The sequence below is a fragment of the Antechinus flavipes genome, chromosome 1, assembly GCF_016432865.1.
Source record: "Antechinus flavipes isolate AdamAnt ecotype Samford, QLD, Australia chromosome 1, AdamAnt_v2, whole genome shotgun sequence".
Taxonomy (NCBI): domain Eukaryota; kingdom Metazoa; phylum Chordata; class Mammalia; order Dasyuromorphia; family Dasyuridae; genus Antechinus; species Antechinus flavipes.
In genome coordinates, this window is record NC_067398.1 from 650,122,847 (window position 1) to 650,140,291 (window position 17,445).

At 46.2% G+C, this 17,445-nt stretch overlaps 1 protein-coding gene across 1 annotated transcript in view; it reads left to right on the forward strand.

The window, feature by feature from the left end:
• The window catches only part of LOC127544632 (microtubule-actin cross-linking factor 1, isoforms 6/7-like), a 103,078-nt gene that overhangs the window by 53,020 nt on the left and 32,613 nt on the right, over positions 1–17,445 (forward strand). The window contains exons 17-27 of the mRNA XM_051971373.1: positions 5,338–5,439; positions 5,662–5,763; positions 5,941–6,096; positions 6,863–7,021; positions 7,140–7,337; positions 7,737–7,865; positions 9,054–9,242; positions 9,331–9,486; positions 9,610–9,816; positions 10,024–10,143; positions 12,770–12,939. Coding sequence (XP_051827333.1) covers positions 5,338–5,439; positions 5,662–5,763; positions 5,941–6,096; positions 6,863–7,021; positions 7,140–7,337; positions 7,737–7,865; positions 9,054–9,242; positions 9,331–9,486; positions 9,610–9,816; positions 10,024–10,143; positions 12,770–12,939 — 1,688 coding nt within the window. The remainder of the gene's footprint in view (positions 1–5,337; positions 5,440–5,661; positions 5,764–5,940; positions 6,097–6,862; positions 7,022–7,139; positions 7,338–7,736; positions 7,866–9,053; positions 9,243–9,330; positions 9,487–9,609; positions 9,817–10,023; positions 10,144–12,769; positions 12,940–17,445) is intronic.

Genomic DNA, 17,445 nt, shown 5'->3' on the forward strand with positions numbered 1-17,445 from the left:
TCTAGCCAATCTGACAGGTGTGTAGTGGTATCTCAGAGTTGTCTTAATTTGCATTTCTCTGATTAATAATGACTTGGAGCATCTTTTCATATGGCTAGAAATAGTTTCAATTTCTTCATCTGAGAATTGTCTGATCATATCCTTTGACCATTTATCAATTGGAGAATGGCTTGATTTCTTATAAATTAGAATCAATTCTCTATATATTTTGGTAATGAGGCCTTTATCAGAACCTTTGACTGTAAAAATGGTTTCCCAGTTTATTGTTTTCCTTCTAATCTTGTCTGCATTAGTTTTGTTTGTACAAAAACTTTTCAATTTGATATAATCAAAATTTTCTATTTTGTGGTCAATAGTGATCTCTAGTTCTTCTTTGGTCATAAATTCCTTCCCCTTCCACAGGTCTGAGAGGTAAACTATCCTATGCTCTTCCAATTTATTTATGATCTCATTCTTTATACCTAAGTCATGAACCCATTTTGACCTTAGCTTGGTATACGGTGTTAAGCGTGGGTCAATGCCTAATTTCTGCCATACTAATTTCCAATTTTCCCAGCAATTTTTGTCAAATAATGCATTCTTATCCCAAAAACTGGGGTCTTTGGGTTTGTCAAACACTATATTATTAAAGTTATTGGCTGTTTTGTCCTTTGAACCTAACCTATTCCATTGATCAACTAGTCTATTTCTTAACCAATACCAGATGGTCCTAATGTTATTCTTATAAGACCTCGCTTTTCCTTTGTTGTCAACCCAAATTTATCTGCAATTATTCCATTCTTCAGTATGTATTTTCTTGAAATCTGATTTCATTGGCAGGTTCCCTGAGCAGTCACATCATTGTCTTAAGACAGCTTCCTTTTTTTACTTCATCTTTGGAGCCATTTATGAAATATAACCAGGATTTCTTTCTTAAGATCCTTACAATTTCCTGAGTCAATTTTCCCCTTTAAAATCTCAAGTCATGGAATTCTACCCTTTCCTATTTCCTACGCTGACAAAGTCTGGGTTGTATGTTGAATTATAGCCATCACTTTCTTCTTTATTTACCATGATGGCAAAGGTAGAAGTCTCCCAAGATTTCTATAATTTTCACATCTCTCACCACGTAATAATTCTCACAGAATTGGTGAGGATTAAATGAGATAATGTAGGTAAATGTCATTGTGAAATCTTAAGTTCTGTCCTAGTGACACCTTGTCTTCCTTCCCTTTATATTTCAGCAGGTAGGTGAAACAATCATACGGCATCCCTGCTTTCTATTGGTAGCAGCAAGTGTCCTCTCTCCTGGTGGGACCTATGGATCCTCCCAATTCTTTTGTGGTGCATAGGAAGGTCCAGTCCCACCCTCCATGGGAAAGACTTCATATCTTTTGCACAGTTCACTGGTTCTTTCTCTTTTTCTCTTGCTAATGTTTCCTGTTCTTCCACTATCCACCTTGCTGACAAAGGTTTGCATTTCCTTCTGCCTTCTGAAATTGTTTCTCATCTTGGCAAGGAATACCATTCTCCCAGATAAACCAGAAAAGAGAAAGACCTTTGTTTTTCTACTAGGGAAACAGCTCCTTTCTTTAACTGATTGAGTCAGTCTCTTTTCTTGGGCCCCAGGACTTACTTCAAACTGTGATCTTCATATGGGAATTGATTGTGTGGCTGAGCATGGAACCTCCACATTCTGTCCTATGATGACCATGGTCTTAACTTACTAAAATCTCTTTTTTCTTGCCTGGGGCCTTGGCTCCAACTTCTACTTCCCCTAACAGATTTTCTCTTTGATCTTCTCTTATATACCCCAGGCCACAAGGATTTTTTCCTCTTCAAGTATTTATTTACCTGAACATAACTCCTTGCAAGCCACAAGTGGTCAGTATTCCCTCTACCTCTCATCATTTTCTTGCCATATCTAAATGCCAGAGAAATGAGGAAATGAAAAGGTCTAGAATTAAATTTCCCAGGATTTTAAAAATAAAAACATAAAAAAATTACTTAAAGTTGATATTGACATTGTAGTGAAACTTTTTTTAAAAGTAGAATCCATTGTTCTATGAGAGCCATGACATAAAGGTGACAGGGATAGGGTCAGGGAGTGATGATGAGCCAAAAGGAAAAAAGACCCATCTTTTGAACCCAATGTCTGTGAGCCTGGGGGAACCTGAGTCATGCATGGGTTATATCTGTGGTGAGCTTTAGTTAATGATTCTCCCATAAGGCAGACTGGGTGGCTCATTAGCTTCCTAAAACACCCTATTGTGTTAATATTTTCCCTAAGCCAGACTGGCCAGTGTGATTCCTCCTAGAAGCCCAGAGTCTTGCTCCTATCTATACCCTTTGTATTTTCCCAGAGTCCTATTCAGGAATGCTGCAGGAATCTTGGGTTCATGCCCAGCCAATTAAAGACTCCTAACTAACGACTGTCTTTTGTGCTCCAATAGAGCCAGCAAGGTGGTACAGCATGAGCCCAGAGTCAGGAAAATTGAATTCATCCTCAGATACTTACTGGCTGTATATCCCTGGGCAGATCAATGAACTGTACTTCAGTGTCCTCAATTGTAAAATGAAAATGATAAAAATAGTCACCTCTCAGGGTTATTGTGAGGATCAAACGAGATAACTATTCATAAAGTGCTTAAAACATCCAGGAAGGAGCTTAATAAATGCTAAGTATTTGTTAAGTGTCCACTATATGCCAGACACTGTGCTAAGTTCTGGGAATACAAACACAATGACAAGAACAATTCCTCCTTACAAAGACTTTACAAAGTATAGTGGATAAGATACTATCCCTCAAGTACCTCCTAGCTGTGTGACCATAGGCAAGTCACTTGGATATTTTTGATTCATCTTTAAATGAAAGGATTGGTTTCTATGGAATCTAAGGGTCCTTTTAGCTTTAAATCTGTGGTGCTATGAGACAACTATGTATTTCTCTCTATGTATGTATATATATGACAACTATATATATGTAAAGAACAATATATACATACATACTTGTCTGTTTATAATATATAGTTATACAAATGTATGTGTACATATATATTATATATACACATATTATATGTATATATATTTATGTCTCTCTCTCTATATATATATCAGACATAAACACATAGACCTGCCAAAAAGTGACAAAGAGCTCTCTTTCATTATACCTTCTCTAGCTAACTTTTGTATAAATTTAGTAATTCATTGCCTCCAAAAGACAAACACAGTACCATTTTTATAGTTCCCTCACTCTCTGTTCCTGTTGAAACTGAGGACCTCAGTTCTCTGTGGCTTATATTGCTAACTCCTATTAATAACATTGGTTAGGACATAGCCCCTGTTTGCCTTGGGACAGGTCCTTGGGGGAGGGAAGAAAAAGAAAGGAGGAAAGGAAGCAGGAGGTTGCTCCCTCAGCAAGTTTTCTCTGACTTCTTGTCTTTGTGCTCTTAACAGGAGCAGATTTCTGTTCATCTCTAATATAGTTACCAATAAGAAAGTCTTCTCCCAAAATCCAAACTTCCAGTTATCATTTATTTTTAGCCTCTTTTCTCTTATCTCCTGGCCAACCATTATTTCTTATTTTTTAAAAATGTTCTATGAATCATCACAGTCATTTCCTCCTCCTCTTCAAATCAGATTTTCTCCCCCCCACCATATACACAGAGAGAGAGAAAGAGAGAGAGAGTGAGAGTGAGAGAGAGAGAGGTGTGTGAGAGAGAGAGAGAAAGAAAGAAAAAGAGAAAGAGAGTGTGTGTGTATGTGAGAGAGAGAGAGAGAGAGAGAGAGAGAGAAAGAGAGAAAGAAAGTGAGAGAGAGTGAGAGTGAGAGAGAGAGTGTGTGAGAGAGAGAGAGAGAAAGAAAGAAAAAGAGAAAGAGAGAGTGTGTGTGTGTGAGAGAGAGAGAGAGAGAGAATATTTAAGCAAAAATAGTCAATACAAAACTTATTGAATAAAATATACAATATGCTCTCCTAGTAAGTGTTCCATCCTCTTTTCTCCCAAACACAGAAAAAGAGGATGTTATTTCCTTATCTCTTCTCTAGAGTCTTCATCATTTTTTCCATTGCTCAGAATCCAACTTCCTTTTACTGGTTTTTTAAAATTTGCATTGTTGTATGTATTGTGTATCATTTTTTAGGTAGATTCTATTTATTTTGCTTTATATAAGTGCATGCAAATTTTCCTATTTTTTCCAAATTCCTGGTCTTTGTCATTTTCTTACAACACAATAATGTTCCATTTCTTTTATATACCTTAATTTTTTTAACCATTCTCCAACTGATGGACACTCACTTTGTTTCAAGTTCTTTTTTGCCACAAGAAGTGTTGCTATGAATAGTTTGGTATATAAAGAACCTTTGTTTCTGGCTTTGGCTTCCTTGAGGAAGCATATGTTTAGTAATGAGATTACTTAGTCAAAAGTATGGACAATTTAGTCACTTTTTTGGTGTGATTCCAAACCAAAATTCAGAACTTTGGGGCTACTTCATAACCCCACCAACAGGCCATCTGTGTGGCTGCTGGTTTAAGTCTTCCCACGGCCACTCTAATATTGACTTTTTACTTTTTTCCTTTTAATTCAATTTGCAATGAATGAGGTGAAATCTCAGAATTATCTTAATTGACATTGGTCTCCTGTGTTCTTACTAGGCAGAGAGTGAACTGTGTTCATGTTAATTCATGGGGTCATGGGTTGTGGGCTGGAAGGGACCTGGCCCAAATCTTTGAGGCGCTCAGGGAAGGAAAGGTTTGCTTTGAAAAGGAAAAAAAATAAAAGTCGTCAATACCAGGGTGGCTGTGGGAAGACAAACCAGCAGACACACAGATGGCCTGCTGGGGGTTAGGAAGTAGCCCCAAAGTTCTGAAAGTCCCTTTCAACTCTAATAAACTCCCTTGCGATTTTTGGGGGTGTTGCCCTTAAGCCTTCTCTTGCTCTCTCCCCCAAAGCACCTATGGGTTTTCTGTTTATTCAGTCTCTAATCCAGATAACCCAGTAAACATGAGAACATAAAACCAACATCATGGAAAGTTTTATAGCTGCTCTTGGGTGGGGTCGGCTTGGCGCACCGGGCTCTGCCCACCCTCAGCTCCAGGAGCCCTGGGACCTCACCCCGTGGGCCTGTCCAGGCAGGTTGGCTGCTCTAAAGCCTACTCAGGACAACAAGACTTCTCTAGGCCGGGCTAAGCCGGTGGTCTTCAGGGGGAGGGGCTCGGTTGTGAATGCCGGCTTTCCTCTCCCTCCCCCCCCCAGACACTGGCATCTGCTCTTTCCCTCCTCAGGGGGAGAGGCTCATGTTCTGGCACCTGCCATGACCAGGGGTCCTTAGAGCATCTCCTTTCCTTCCTCTGTCCCCAGCTCTATGCTTCCTGGCACAGCCTGAGTCGGGTGTGGACTGAGCGTCATCGGCACCTCGAGGAGCAGCTCCAGGATGCCCTCAGCTACCAGGAGGCCATGCAGGCGAGCCCCACCCCCCGCTCCTCCTCAGTGCCCCCCAAACTTTGCATTGTCCTGCAATTTCCTAATACTGGCCTTTCATTGCCTTCCCACCCCAGGTCGGGGCGAGACCTCCTTGAGGTTCCTGGGAGGTGGGAGGGAGGGCTCCAAGAAGGGACCAGCAGTCCTTCTGCCCCCTCCCTAGTCCAAGAAAAATGTTTTCAGGCTTTCTTTTCCTTTCTTCAGAGGCTCCTGGCGTGGCTGGAAGGAGCTGAGTTACGGCTGGGTCAAGACTTCCGTGTGGGGGGCACCTTGGAGTTGGCAAAACAGCAGCTGGAGGAGCTAAAGGTGGAGGAGGGAAGGGGCTGAGAAGCAGGAGCTGTCCCTGAGGGTTTATCAGCTGGGCTGAGAGAAGGAGCTGAAAGAAAGCCCTGCGTCCCCACAGGGGCTGGTGGTGGAGGGTGGGATGGACCACAGGATCTGGGAAAAACAACTGAGGTTAGAGTTCTGATCTCTCTCCTCCAGGATTTCAAGAGAGAGCTCTATCAGAGCAGAGTAGAGGTGGAAAGTCTGAGACACCGTCCTGCCCCAGGGGGCCCAGAAGACCCCAGTCCCCCACCTCTTCTGGGGGACTTCCGGCTACGCTGGGACCACTTAGAGCAAGAAACCGGCAGTCGGCAGGTAACAGCCACTCAAAATCCCTTCGCACGCCCCACACCTTTGCCCTTCTGCTCCCCCCTCCCCACACCTGCACACCTGGGCCTGTCCCTACGTCTGCCTTAGTCCCGATGCTTCAACTCCCTCCCTGGGCCTTTAAAACGCATGGATGTGCTCACGTGCAGCTCTCACTAAGGTCTTACCCCGGCAAGCCTGGTACAGGTAAAGACAGCTCTGTGCTCCTTAGTATAGAATGGTTAGTGTCAGTGAAGGAAGGGGAGAAATTAGAGAGGAGAGAAAAAGGGGCACAGAGGGACGGCAAGAGGTGGATCAGCCACGGGACCCAGAGGCCGCAGCGAGAGGCCGGAATCACCCATGACAGCTTGGAACCAAGGAGCAGTGGCCGGGAGCCGCAGGATGAGCCATCAGGGGGAGAGTGGGCTCATTTCAGCCCGAGGGCCGGGCCGAGCTGGAGGGGAGAAGGCAACAGTAGGAGAGGAGAGGGAGGGGAGCCGGGTCCTGACCCAGAGGGGAAGAGCTGGGCCCGGGACACGTGGGGAATGGGTGAGACCCTCCACACTCTGTGCCCACTTTGTCCACAAGAGACAGCAGGTCAGAAAGCAAAGGACCACGTGTGGCCAGGTACCCAGAGGGTGAAGGACCTGGAGGTTCTGGCTGCGCTCTTAGCTTTGGGGAGATCGGGGGTCCCTGGGGGCAAGGGAGGGATGGGGCAGGACCTTGTGTCAGGAAGGAGCCTTGCGTTTTTCCTTCCTTGCCTTCTTCCTCACAGCAACAACTGGAAGCCGCGCTGCTGGGCCTGGGCCAGCTGCAGCCGCAGCTGGAAGAGCTGGTACAGTGGCTGGGCCACACGGCGGAGCAGCTTCAGGGAGCCCCGGCGGTGGTCAGCCTGGACCTGCCCAGCTGTGAGATCGAGCTGGCCAAGCTCCAGGTAGGAGCCCCGGGAGCCGGAACTGAGCACAGTCCCCCTGTCGAGGAGGATCCGGCCCCAGAGAGGGAGAGGGGCTGGCCCAGCCTGGGACCCCCGGCCATCCGGTGCCTCCCCGCAGGTGCTGCAGAATGACGTGCTGTCCAGGGCACAGACCGTGCAGTCGGTGAGCGAGGCAGCTCAGGGGCTGCTGCAGGCAGGGCTCGGGGAGGCTGAGGCAGGACTGCGGGCGGCACTTCAGACTCTGGACCAGCGCTGGGAGGCCGTTCAGGGAGAGAGTCGGAGCCGGCAGCTGCAGCTGGAGAATAGCCGGGCCCAGGTCAGTCTCAAAACTCTTGTTTCACCCCAAATCCACGGCCCCTGGGGCCCGAGGCAGCGTGGATGACGGACAGCCCTGGCCCTGGCTCTGCCTTTTTGGACAAGTCCCTTTTCCACTCTGGAGGGGTAAAACAAAACGAATCTCGGCCCTTCTAGCCTGGCTATCCTACAGTTCTGCCCCCTAGACTTCTCCCCTGGCTGAGTCTCAGCCCCTTCCCCTCTGCTCCCACCCCGACCCCTCCCTAGCCTTCCCCACTGGCCTCTCTTCCCCTTCCCTTGTGCCCATCGTAATCCTGGTCTTCCTTCTGTTCTGAGACTCAATCTAGTGGCCGCGGGAAAAGGGGCAGTGGGGACAGGCTTTCCCAGGTCCCTCCCTGCCTGACTCTTCTCTCTCCTCCAGTTGCAGGATGTTGAGCTGGGGATGGCAGAATTGCTTCAGTGGCTGGAGCAGGTGGACTTGGGACTTGTTCTCATCAAACCTTCCTGGGGGCCCCCAGACCCACCTCAAGAGAGGCTGGCTCGGCACCTGGTAGGATTGGGGGCCGCCTGGCCTAAAAATGGACTCTCCTTTCCCACCTTCCCTGGGCCTCTGGCCTCCCGAACCAGGCCATTTTCTAGGTGCTCCAGTTCCATCTTGGAGCAGAGCCAGAGGACCATTGTCTTTGGCCCCAGAGCTCTTACTTTTTATCTCTCTCTCAGCCTTCCAGATTTGGAGCCTGCTTGGTTTTCGGACTCAGAGACCTGGCACACCTAATCCCTAATTACCTCCTCCTCTCTTCATCTCTGTCACTCTCAATGGGTGGCTGATTCAGATGCCTCCTCCCTTATTAGTGGGGTTCCCTGGGGCATCCTCTCTGAGCATCAGTTTCTCCAGCTGTAAAATGGGGACAATATACTTGCCAAAAAAGATCAAAAAGCATTTGCCTCCTGGGCTTGGCGTGAGCCAGTACTGTGCATAAAACATTTTGAAAACTTTCAGCATTACACAAATGTCTGTTATTATTATTAGTTGGGGGAGTGAGAGCAGTATTTCCCTTTTCCCCTCTTGTGTCTGCACACTCCCCACTTCAGGGGCCTGTTTGCTAATTTTGATAGAATGTAAGCTTCCTGAGGGCAAGGATTATTAGTTTTTTGTCTTTGTGTCCTCAGCATCTAGCACAGGGCCTGGCACACGGGCAGGTGATTAGGTGGTTGAGAGCACCTTTAAGACCATTGAGGAGTTTATCCACATGGGCCCACAAACTAAAATTCATTTGTGCATTCTGTAATTCCAAGGTCATTCTTAGCCAGTCAGAAAGCCTGCTGGCTGATGGTGTGGGATTCTTCACCCCATTAGGGACCGATCTTTAAGATAACTTTGAGCTCCCCCCGTTGGAGTTCCTCAGGGAAATGAATGGCTTCAAGACTGACTTCAATAGACCAAAGGTGGAAGGACAGATTGTAACCCACTGACCCATAGGACTAATAAAGCAGAGACCATCTCATCAGGATGCTCACAAACTGTTTCCTGAATTGGTTAAGCTTGGGGATCATTTCTTGGATGAATTGATCCAAGAACTTTATACAGATGAGGAAACCAGCTCAGAGAGAAAGGGTTTACGGTGATTTAATCCTATATCCCTGCTTCTTATCCCCTGACCATGGTTATCCATCCTCACACTCAGGCCCCCCCCAAGCTCCCCCCAACAACCTTTCCTTACACCATCACACATCCCAGGAGCTGTGCCGGGAGCTGGAACAGAAGCAGCCCGAGTACGAGGGCCTGAGACAGCGCCTAGGGAGGCTGCTCCCCCCGCCACCACTGTCGGGGCCCCGGCCTCCGCCTCGACCCGTGGGCACCGAGCACAGCCTCCGGCTGCTGGAGCAGACTTGGGAGCGCGTGGCAGCCCGGGCCCAGGAGCGCAAGGTCTGTGAGGAACGGGGTGCAGGGACAGCTGGTTGAGGGGGAGCCTGGTGGGGATCGGGCAGGTAGAACAGGGGGCTCATCCCTGCAGGTGTGGCTCTCAGAAGGCCTGGCGCTCACCACCGAGTTCCACCAGCGACTGCAGGCACTCCTGCGCTGGGGCACGCGCGTGGAGGAGCACCTGGGTTCCCTGCCGCCCCCCAGCCTTGTTCTGGACACAGTCCTGGCCCAGCTGCAGGAACACAAGGTCTGTGGGCGGTAACGGTGGGGGAGGTGGGACAGGCGGCTCGGCCTGGGCCCCGGCTTCTCTAGCCCTTCTCCTTCCCAGTCCTCTCTGGGCAGGGCCCCAAATGACCCCCGGCTCTCCTAGGTGCTGGCCCAGGAGGTGGCAGTGCAAGGGGAGAAGCTGGGCGCCTTGGAGGTGGTGGCTGGAAGGCTGAGGGGCTTCAGCCCAGAGCAAGACTGTGCTCTCATCCAGAGCCTGGTGCTGAGTACCCAGGAGCGGCTGGGCCGGGCCATCCAGAGAATAGGGGACCGAGGCTCAGCTCTGGAGGAGGCTCGGCGAAGGGCCAAGCAGGTGCCACTTTGGGGGCAGGACTGGGGGGCTGGGGGATGTGCAGGGAAGGGGATGGAGCCAGGGCCCAGGGAGGAAGGAGCGGCCTTCCCGACTTCCAGCCCCTTCCTCTTTCCCTTTTCCTTTTTGCTTTTCTCCTTCTCTAAACTTGGACTTTTCTCCCATTCCCTGCCCCCTATTTATTTTTCTGGCCCCAACTTCATGCCCCAGTTTACAGAGTCCCGGCAATTGCTCCTTGACTGGCTAGATGAGGTGGAGCCCTCACTGATGCTGCCCGGAGACATGGCCCTGAGCCAGGAGGAGATCAAGGAACAGCTTAGTCAACACAAGGTAGGAGAGAAACCAGGGCTTGGAGCGCCTTTGATCCCCATCAGCATGGGATTCTGTGCTTCCTTGTGCCATTGAACCCCCAATCCCCTACCTTTATGGACACTCGGGTCTGCCCCCAAGTCCATTTCTTCCCAGGCTTGGAGGGATGAGCTAGATCAGTGGTCCTCAAACTTTTGTTCTCAATATCTTTATCCTATTAAAAATGATTGAGGATCTGTCCAAAGAGTTTTTGTTTATGTGGGTTATAGTTATAGATATTGATCACATTAAAAATAAAAACTAATTATGAATTTGTAAACTCTCTGAAAGGATTTCAGAGATTCCCAGGCTGCTCTGGACCAGACTTTGAGAACCACTGAGCTAGATGGTTGTAAAGGAGCTCTGACTATCCTTGCCCTGAGTTCCAGGTCAGGAGTTAGGCTCAAGATACCACCTACTCTTACATTTCCGCCTTCCTTCATTCCTTCCTTCCTTCCTTCTTTCTTCCCTCTTGCTTTCTTTCCTTCTTTCCTTCCTTCCCTCCCTTACTTCTTTCTTTCCTTCCCGCTTGCTTTCTTTCCTTCCCTCCTTCCTCTCTCCCTTCCTCTTTTCCTTCCTACATTCATTCCCTCCTTCCCTCCCTCCTTCCTTCCTTCCTTCTCTCTCTCTTACTTTTCTTCCTTCCTCCCTCTCTCACGTCCTTCCTTCTTTCCTTCTTTCCTGTCTTCCTTTCTTTCTGCTTTCCTTCCTTCCTGCTTTCTTTCCTTCTTGCTTACCTTCTTTTCTTCCTTCCTCCCTCCCTCCCTTTTTTCTTTCTTTCCTTCTTCCCCTCCTATTTCTTCCCATCTTCATGCTGCTGAATACCCCATCTCAAATTGTACCAGAGATCTGAATGGGAAAAAGAGAATGGAGGACAGGCCCCTATTGCTACTTTCTTTCCAGGTGGAAGCATTGTGGAAGGAGGCTGTCCCTGTGGCTGCTAAGAAGTTAGCCTTTTTAATCATTCCTCCGTCTGAGCGCATACCTGTGCTGCTTCCTCCTGTGTGGCTACCCTTGGCTACCACATGCTTTTCCAGAGCCCTCTCTATGACTGGGACAGGACATCCCTTGGGCTTGCCCCTATTCCAACATCAGATCACAATAAACGTCACCTTGTCTCCATTCATTTCACTCCAAATCAGTTTTATTTAACCAACATCTCTTTAATGTGAATTTAAGAGGATTTTGTGGCAAATACAAAACTAGCCTTGGCATTAGGAAGACCTGGATTCAAGTCCTTCCACATATTCACTGTGTGAATCTGGGCAAGTCACTCAATCTTTTAAGTACCCCAGGAAAACATATAATAATTGCATCTATTCATTGATTGAGGGAGCTTACTCTCCCTAAGTTCCCTACATGGATGAAATCACAGATCTAGAAAAAATATCCAAGGTATATAATCATCCTTGTCATCATCTCTATGATTGTTCCCCTCATCTTTGTCACAGTCATCCTCATTATTCATGACTCGTCACTCTCTGGAATGCTCGCATCATCCCTGTCACTACCATCTTCATGACTGTCACATTGTCTCATCCTGCCTGTCACCCGCACCATGACTTACACTAACCATCATCTCCATGACTGTCATAATGTCTCTGTCACCTTGGTCACCTTCATCACCTTCAGGACTGTCACCTTGATCTTTGTGATTAAAATAATCTTTATGTCTGTCAGCAGCATCATTCCTCTGAATGCCACATTCTCATATTTGCAAATGTCTCCATCAACAGCCCCATGAACATCCACATCACTGCCTTCACTGCTGCTCACAGCGAATCACAAACCAAGTTTCAGACAAACCAAGTGATTAAAGCACATTAATCGCAGCTCCTTCCCCATCTGTCTTTCTGTTTGTCTCTCTCTTCATGGGACAGAAACAAAAGCCAGAACACAAACTACAAATTTTAAGGATTTGTTCTGGGTTTATGCCATGGTTCAGCGGGGCCAGTCCAGTATTCACACTTTCTTTCCAGTTCTCCCCACTTCCAAACCATGCAGCCTAAGTGTTAGATGTTCTGTGAGCAAGACAGGAAGCAGAAGCTCATTCTCTTCCCTCAGGGAGTTCACAGTCTGGTGGGGAAAATGAGATTCTAAGAGGTTTTTTCCAGGTTTCTAGCTGCCTTGGCTATATCCTTCTGAGAATTTGGAGCTTCTGTCCTCCTGAATTCTAAATGGATAAATGAATGGAATGAATGAAAAAGTATTTTTTATCAATAAAAGTACTTGTTATCATGGGAATATCCCTGACACATTCTTAACCATTCATAGTCATTAGTCATTCAGTTTGACTCAGCCCTTTGTGCTCAGGAAAGAGAGGGCCAGGTTAGTGCTCAGGCCCAGATGCTGTCGTGGGCAGCCTACCTGGGCTAGGAGGAAGGCACAGAGTCCCTCAGCCAGCTCTCAACTTCTCACTCCCTCAGGAGCTCGGGGGAGCTTCAGTGATCCAGAGACTCATGTTCTTTCAAGGAACTTCCATGAGATAGGGCTCACGACTGACAGGGAGGAATTGGGACTGGATGAAAAGATTTAAAGGACTGGGTGGGAGAAGGGGGAGAAGAAGAGAGGGAAAAGGCTGGTAATACCAAGGCTGCCTCCTCTGCAGGAATTCCAGCGAGAGCTTCGGGGCAAGCGGCCAGTGTTTGAGGCCACGCTGCGGGGGGGCAGAGCACTCCGAGAAGGGGCTCTGTTCCCAGATGATGCTGCACCCCTTGACTTGCTGCTGGCTGAGCTCCGGGGCCGATGGGAGGGTATCTGCAGCCTTGCTCTAGACAGGTCAGTGCCCCTTTCTATCCCTCCCAGCCTTCTCTCTATTCTCCCACTTTATGGATGTGTCCCTTTCCCTAGGCCAGGTCCACCTTGTGTCCTTTTCTCAGCCCTTTATCCCATTGGCGTCCACCATAGCCTCCCCTGTCCTGCTTATAGAAGGAGCTCCAGAGAGGAATTAATCCAGTCTCTCCTTAAACAGCCCCACCTGTCTCTAACACATGGTCCTCCAGCCTCTCTGCTTGAAGACCTCCAGTGAGAGACGACCCTCTATCTTCCAAAGCAGCTGATTCCACTTGGGCACAGCTCTCACTGTTGGAGACTTTCTGCTCATGACACTAAATCTCTGCATTTTCCACCCCTTACCCCGAATTCTGCCTTCTGGGACCAAGACCAAGTCTACCTTAATCCCTTTTCTTCCATCCTTGAAGACTGATCTTCTCCAAAACATCCCCATTTCCTTCAGCTGATTCTCAGGGAGTGGGCTGGCCTTCAGGCCATCCATCATCCTAGTCAGCCTTCTCTGAACCAATCCGCCTCCCTAAATTGTGGCGTCCGCATCTGGACGCAGCATCCTGGACATTGTCTGGCTGGTCAGCAGGACTATTTCTCGCTTGTCTTCATGTAGCCTGATTAGGAATGAAGTCTTAGATCTTTTTCCTTCCCTGATCCTCTAGTGTTAGGGGACCAGACTGATGCTGCCATCCCATTGTAGAGGAAATTCCCTCTCCATTACTGATCACCACCGGGGGAAGAATTGGTCGTGGGTACAGTGATGACATGGGCAAGTATCAGGGAGGAGAAAGGCTTGGGTGAAAGCAGAGTTGAGCTGTTGTGTTCATTCATGTGAATTGACTGGTGAGAGTCAGAGGGAAGCACTGTTGGGGCAGAGCCCAAGAGGAACAGCTAGAGGCTCCACACCAGCGCCCGTGGGTCCCCATCCCTGGGTGGACACCAGGAAGAAGCCTTCACAGGGGCTGGGGCTGGTCAAGTAGCACTGAGCCTTTCCTATGGCCATGAACATCACGGTGCTGACTCATACAGAGACTGCAGTCCACTAAGACACCCAAATTATCTTTTCAGGAGCTATTTCCTTGTCTATACTTTGTAGTTGATTCACTAAATAATTCTATTTTTTTTCCCCTGAAACATTTGGGGTTAAGTGACTTGCCCAGGGTCACACAGCTAGGAAGCATTAAGTGTCTGAGACCAGATTTGAACTCAGGTCTTCCTGACTTCAGGGTTGGCACTCTGTCCACTGTGCCACCTAGCTGCCCCTATTCTAATCCATTCCTGAACAAGAATTCCCTCTATAACATTCCTAACCCACACTATGATTATATCATAGGCCTTTGAAATATTTCAAAAGTTCATTTCCTTATCAGATTTGGCCTGCCTTTTAGAATTCTGACACTTCTTTCCCTCCCAGCTTTATTTATGTCTTTGGCAAATTTGAGAATCATAACATTAAGTCATTGATTAAATGTTGGACAGAATAGGGTCAAGGGCAGATCCCTGAAACCTCCCTCCAAGATGACATAGATCCATTATGAGTCTTTATGCCCATTTTGAGGATGTCTCTTTAAACACCCTGGCTTCCTGGAAGCTCATCAGCCTCCACAAGTTTTATGACCTATATCTTTGTACCATTCCAGCCCACTATGGGGACACCTTTGATCTTGCCTTAGATCTTTAACCATCATCCTTATCTATGTCAATACAGTGATCATGAGCTTTATTTCTCTGTTCAGAACCATAAGTCCTTCAAACTTTCCTTTGGCCTTATTCTTCCTAAGCTTACTCTTTTTATGCATCAAAACCTGCAGTCCTTCTATCCCTCTCTATTTTGCCAGTGACCCCCTAGTTAACTAGTTCAGGTTATTCCTCCATTTCCTCATCTTTGTCCTTCTGACTGTCATTCACGTGTCACAAATTCTAAATCACTTTCACCATTTACATATTTTTTGTTTTACATTCCCATGCTGAAGGAAGTAATATAACAATGCCAACTGGGTCCACTAGAAATACATGTGATCTAATCTTACTACACAGAAATTGATGCATAGAAATCAGCTGACCCTCAATGGACCAAACCATTTATCATGCTCATCACCCTTCTCTGGATCACTTTATCTCACTTAAATTGTGGAGTCCGGATCTGGACACAGCATTCTAGATGTTATCTAAGATAGGTATCAGTAGGGTTAACTCTTGCTTCTAAAAATTGCATCCTGATTATCAATGCAGCTTCTGGTCTTTTTTGTTTTCTATCTGCCCAGTGTCCGGACACTGGAATGTTACAGCACCGGTAAGTAGAGAATTGGAAAGGTGCTGCCATTCCACTGTAGTTTCCGTAATAATTATTACTAATGGGGGAATAATTGATGATGGGAGTGGTTTATTGAATGGGCCAGTATCAGGGAGGACAAAAATACAAATTCATGTGATCTAATCTCAGTTGGGCAAAATTGCTACACAGAAATCCTTTTATTCCTCCTAGAGTAATTTTATCACATTCCTTATATGACTGTTTCAACCCCTCTCATCTTTTCTCCTGTATTCCATAATGTGGTACCTTTATTTCATTTCTCAATAGAGAAAATCAAGGCCATCTGTTGCACATCCTCTCTTATTCCCAGTCTTCACCTCCCTGCTCCTCCTTACCTCCAGAGATGGCTCCTCTCCTTGGCATTGTAAATCCCACTAATTGTGCCCTCCAATTCATTGTTTTAGATCTTCTCCAACAGCTTATTTCAACAATAATTCCTTCTCTCTTTCCCATCTCTAGCTTTTCCAAACCACTGACTCCTCCTTAGGGCCTACAAACATGCTTATTCCTTAAAAAAAAACGATTCCCCCCCCAGATTTGATTGGCTTCCAAAGTCAATATTTGACCTTTCTTTCATTGTCTTCAAGTGGCTTACTTTTAATTGAGATGAGGAAGATAGATACATGTACACAAGGGGAATCTAATATAAGGTACCTTTACAATTTACATCAAGGAAGTCTTATTGAATGGGACTTTAAGGGAAGAGAAGAATTTTGAGAGATAGAGATGAAGAGGTAGTACATTCCAGGCATGGGGAAGGACTTGTATGAATGCACAGAAGGAGAGTGGAATATCAAGTTTAAGGACTAGGTGTAATCAGGGTTGATTGGAATGTAGTGAATGTAAAGGGGAAATAATGTGAAAAAAAAGCTTTAAAGGTCTTTGAAGTAAGAGCCAGCCAGACTGCAGAAACTTCACACAGACAGGGTTTGTATTACATCCTGGAGGCAATAGGGAGCCACAGAAGAAAAAAAAATTAGAAGAATAATGTGGTCAGACTGGTTCCCTAGGAAGAATATTTTGGTAATATTATCAAAGATGAATTTGAGAAGGGAGAGGCTAGAAGCAAAGAGGTTTAATTAGACTATTATAATAATCCAGACATTACCTCTTTGGTAATGAGGGCCCTGAACTAGGTGAGGTGATGATGTTGGTAGAGAGAAAGGGATATATAGGAAAGTTTGATCAGAAATGGCAGAGCATAGTCAAAGACAACTTTGGGGGAGGGGAGATCATGAGAAGAATGACAGGACACTGCAGAAATAAGGAAGTTTAGAGGAGCAGAGAGTTGGGGTTGGTGGGGAGGAGGTAGATCTGGAATGAATTTTAGATACTGAGGGAACATCCAAAACATTCAGTAAACATTTGGTATGACACTGGAATTCAAGATAGAGATTGTGGTTGGCTATGCAATCGTCAGAAAGTCAACTAAAATTTATTTAGTTTATGTTCTAGGCACTGTGCTGAGCACCAGAGATAAAAAGAAAGGAAAAACAAACAAACTGTCTCTACTCTCAAATAATTTAGATCCGAACAGGGGAGGGAATATGTAAACAACTATGTGTAAATAATGCAAACATTGGATAAATTGGAGATAATCCAAGATGGAAGGCACAAACATTTTGGGAGCATGGGGAAAGTCTTGCAGATAGCAGAATTTTTAGCTGGGTTTTGAAAAAAAGCTAGGGAAGTTAGAAATGAGGGAGATTATTCTAGGCTTGGGAAGAAAGCCAGTGAAAATGCTACAAATCAAGAGGAGGAGGATGTTTCACTATAGATTTGGATGTCATCTGCGTAGAGAATAATGCATGAATCCATGGAAGATGAGATCAACAAGAGAGAAAAGAAAATGTAAAGAGAAGAAAGAAGATCCAGAACAGAGCTTAGGGAACATTTATGCTTAGGAGATGGGAAATTGAATGAGATATCTGAAAAGGAGACAAAAAGAGCAGTCCAATCAGATAGATAAGAGGTAGCAGGAGAATTCAGTACCAGGGAAACTGAGATTGGCATTAAAGTTAGTAATTATAGCTTGTTAAGATCTCTGAGTAATCACCATAGGGAGAAAACAGAACCACAACAACCACTCCAGTGTTTCATTGGCAACTGAATAACACAAATGGGTGTGATGGAGGTAAGGGGAAATTATAGAAAACATAGAATTTTTTTTAAAAGAAGACAAAAAA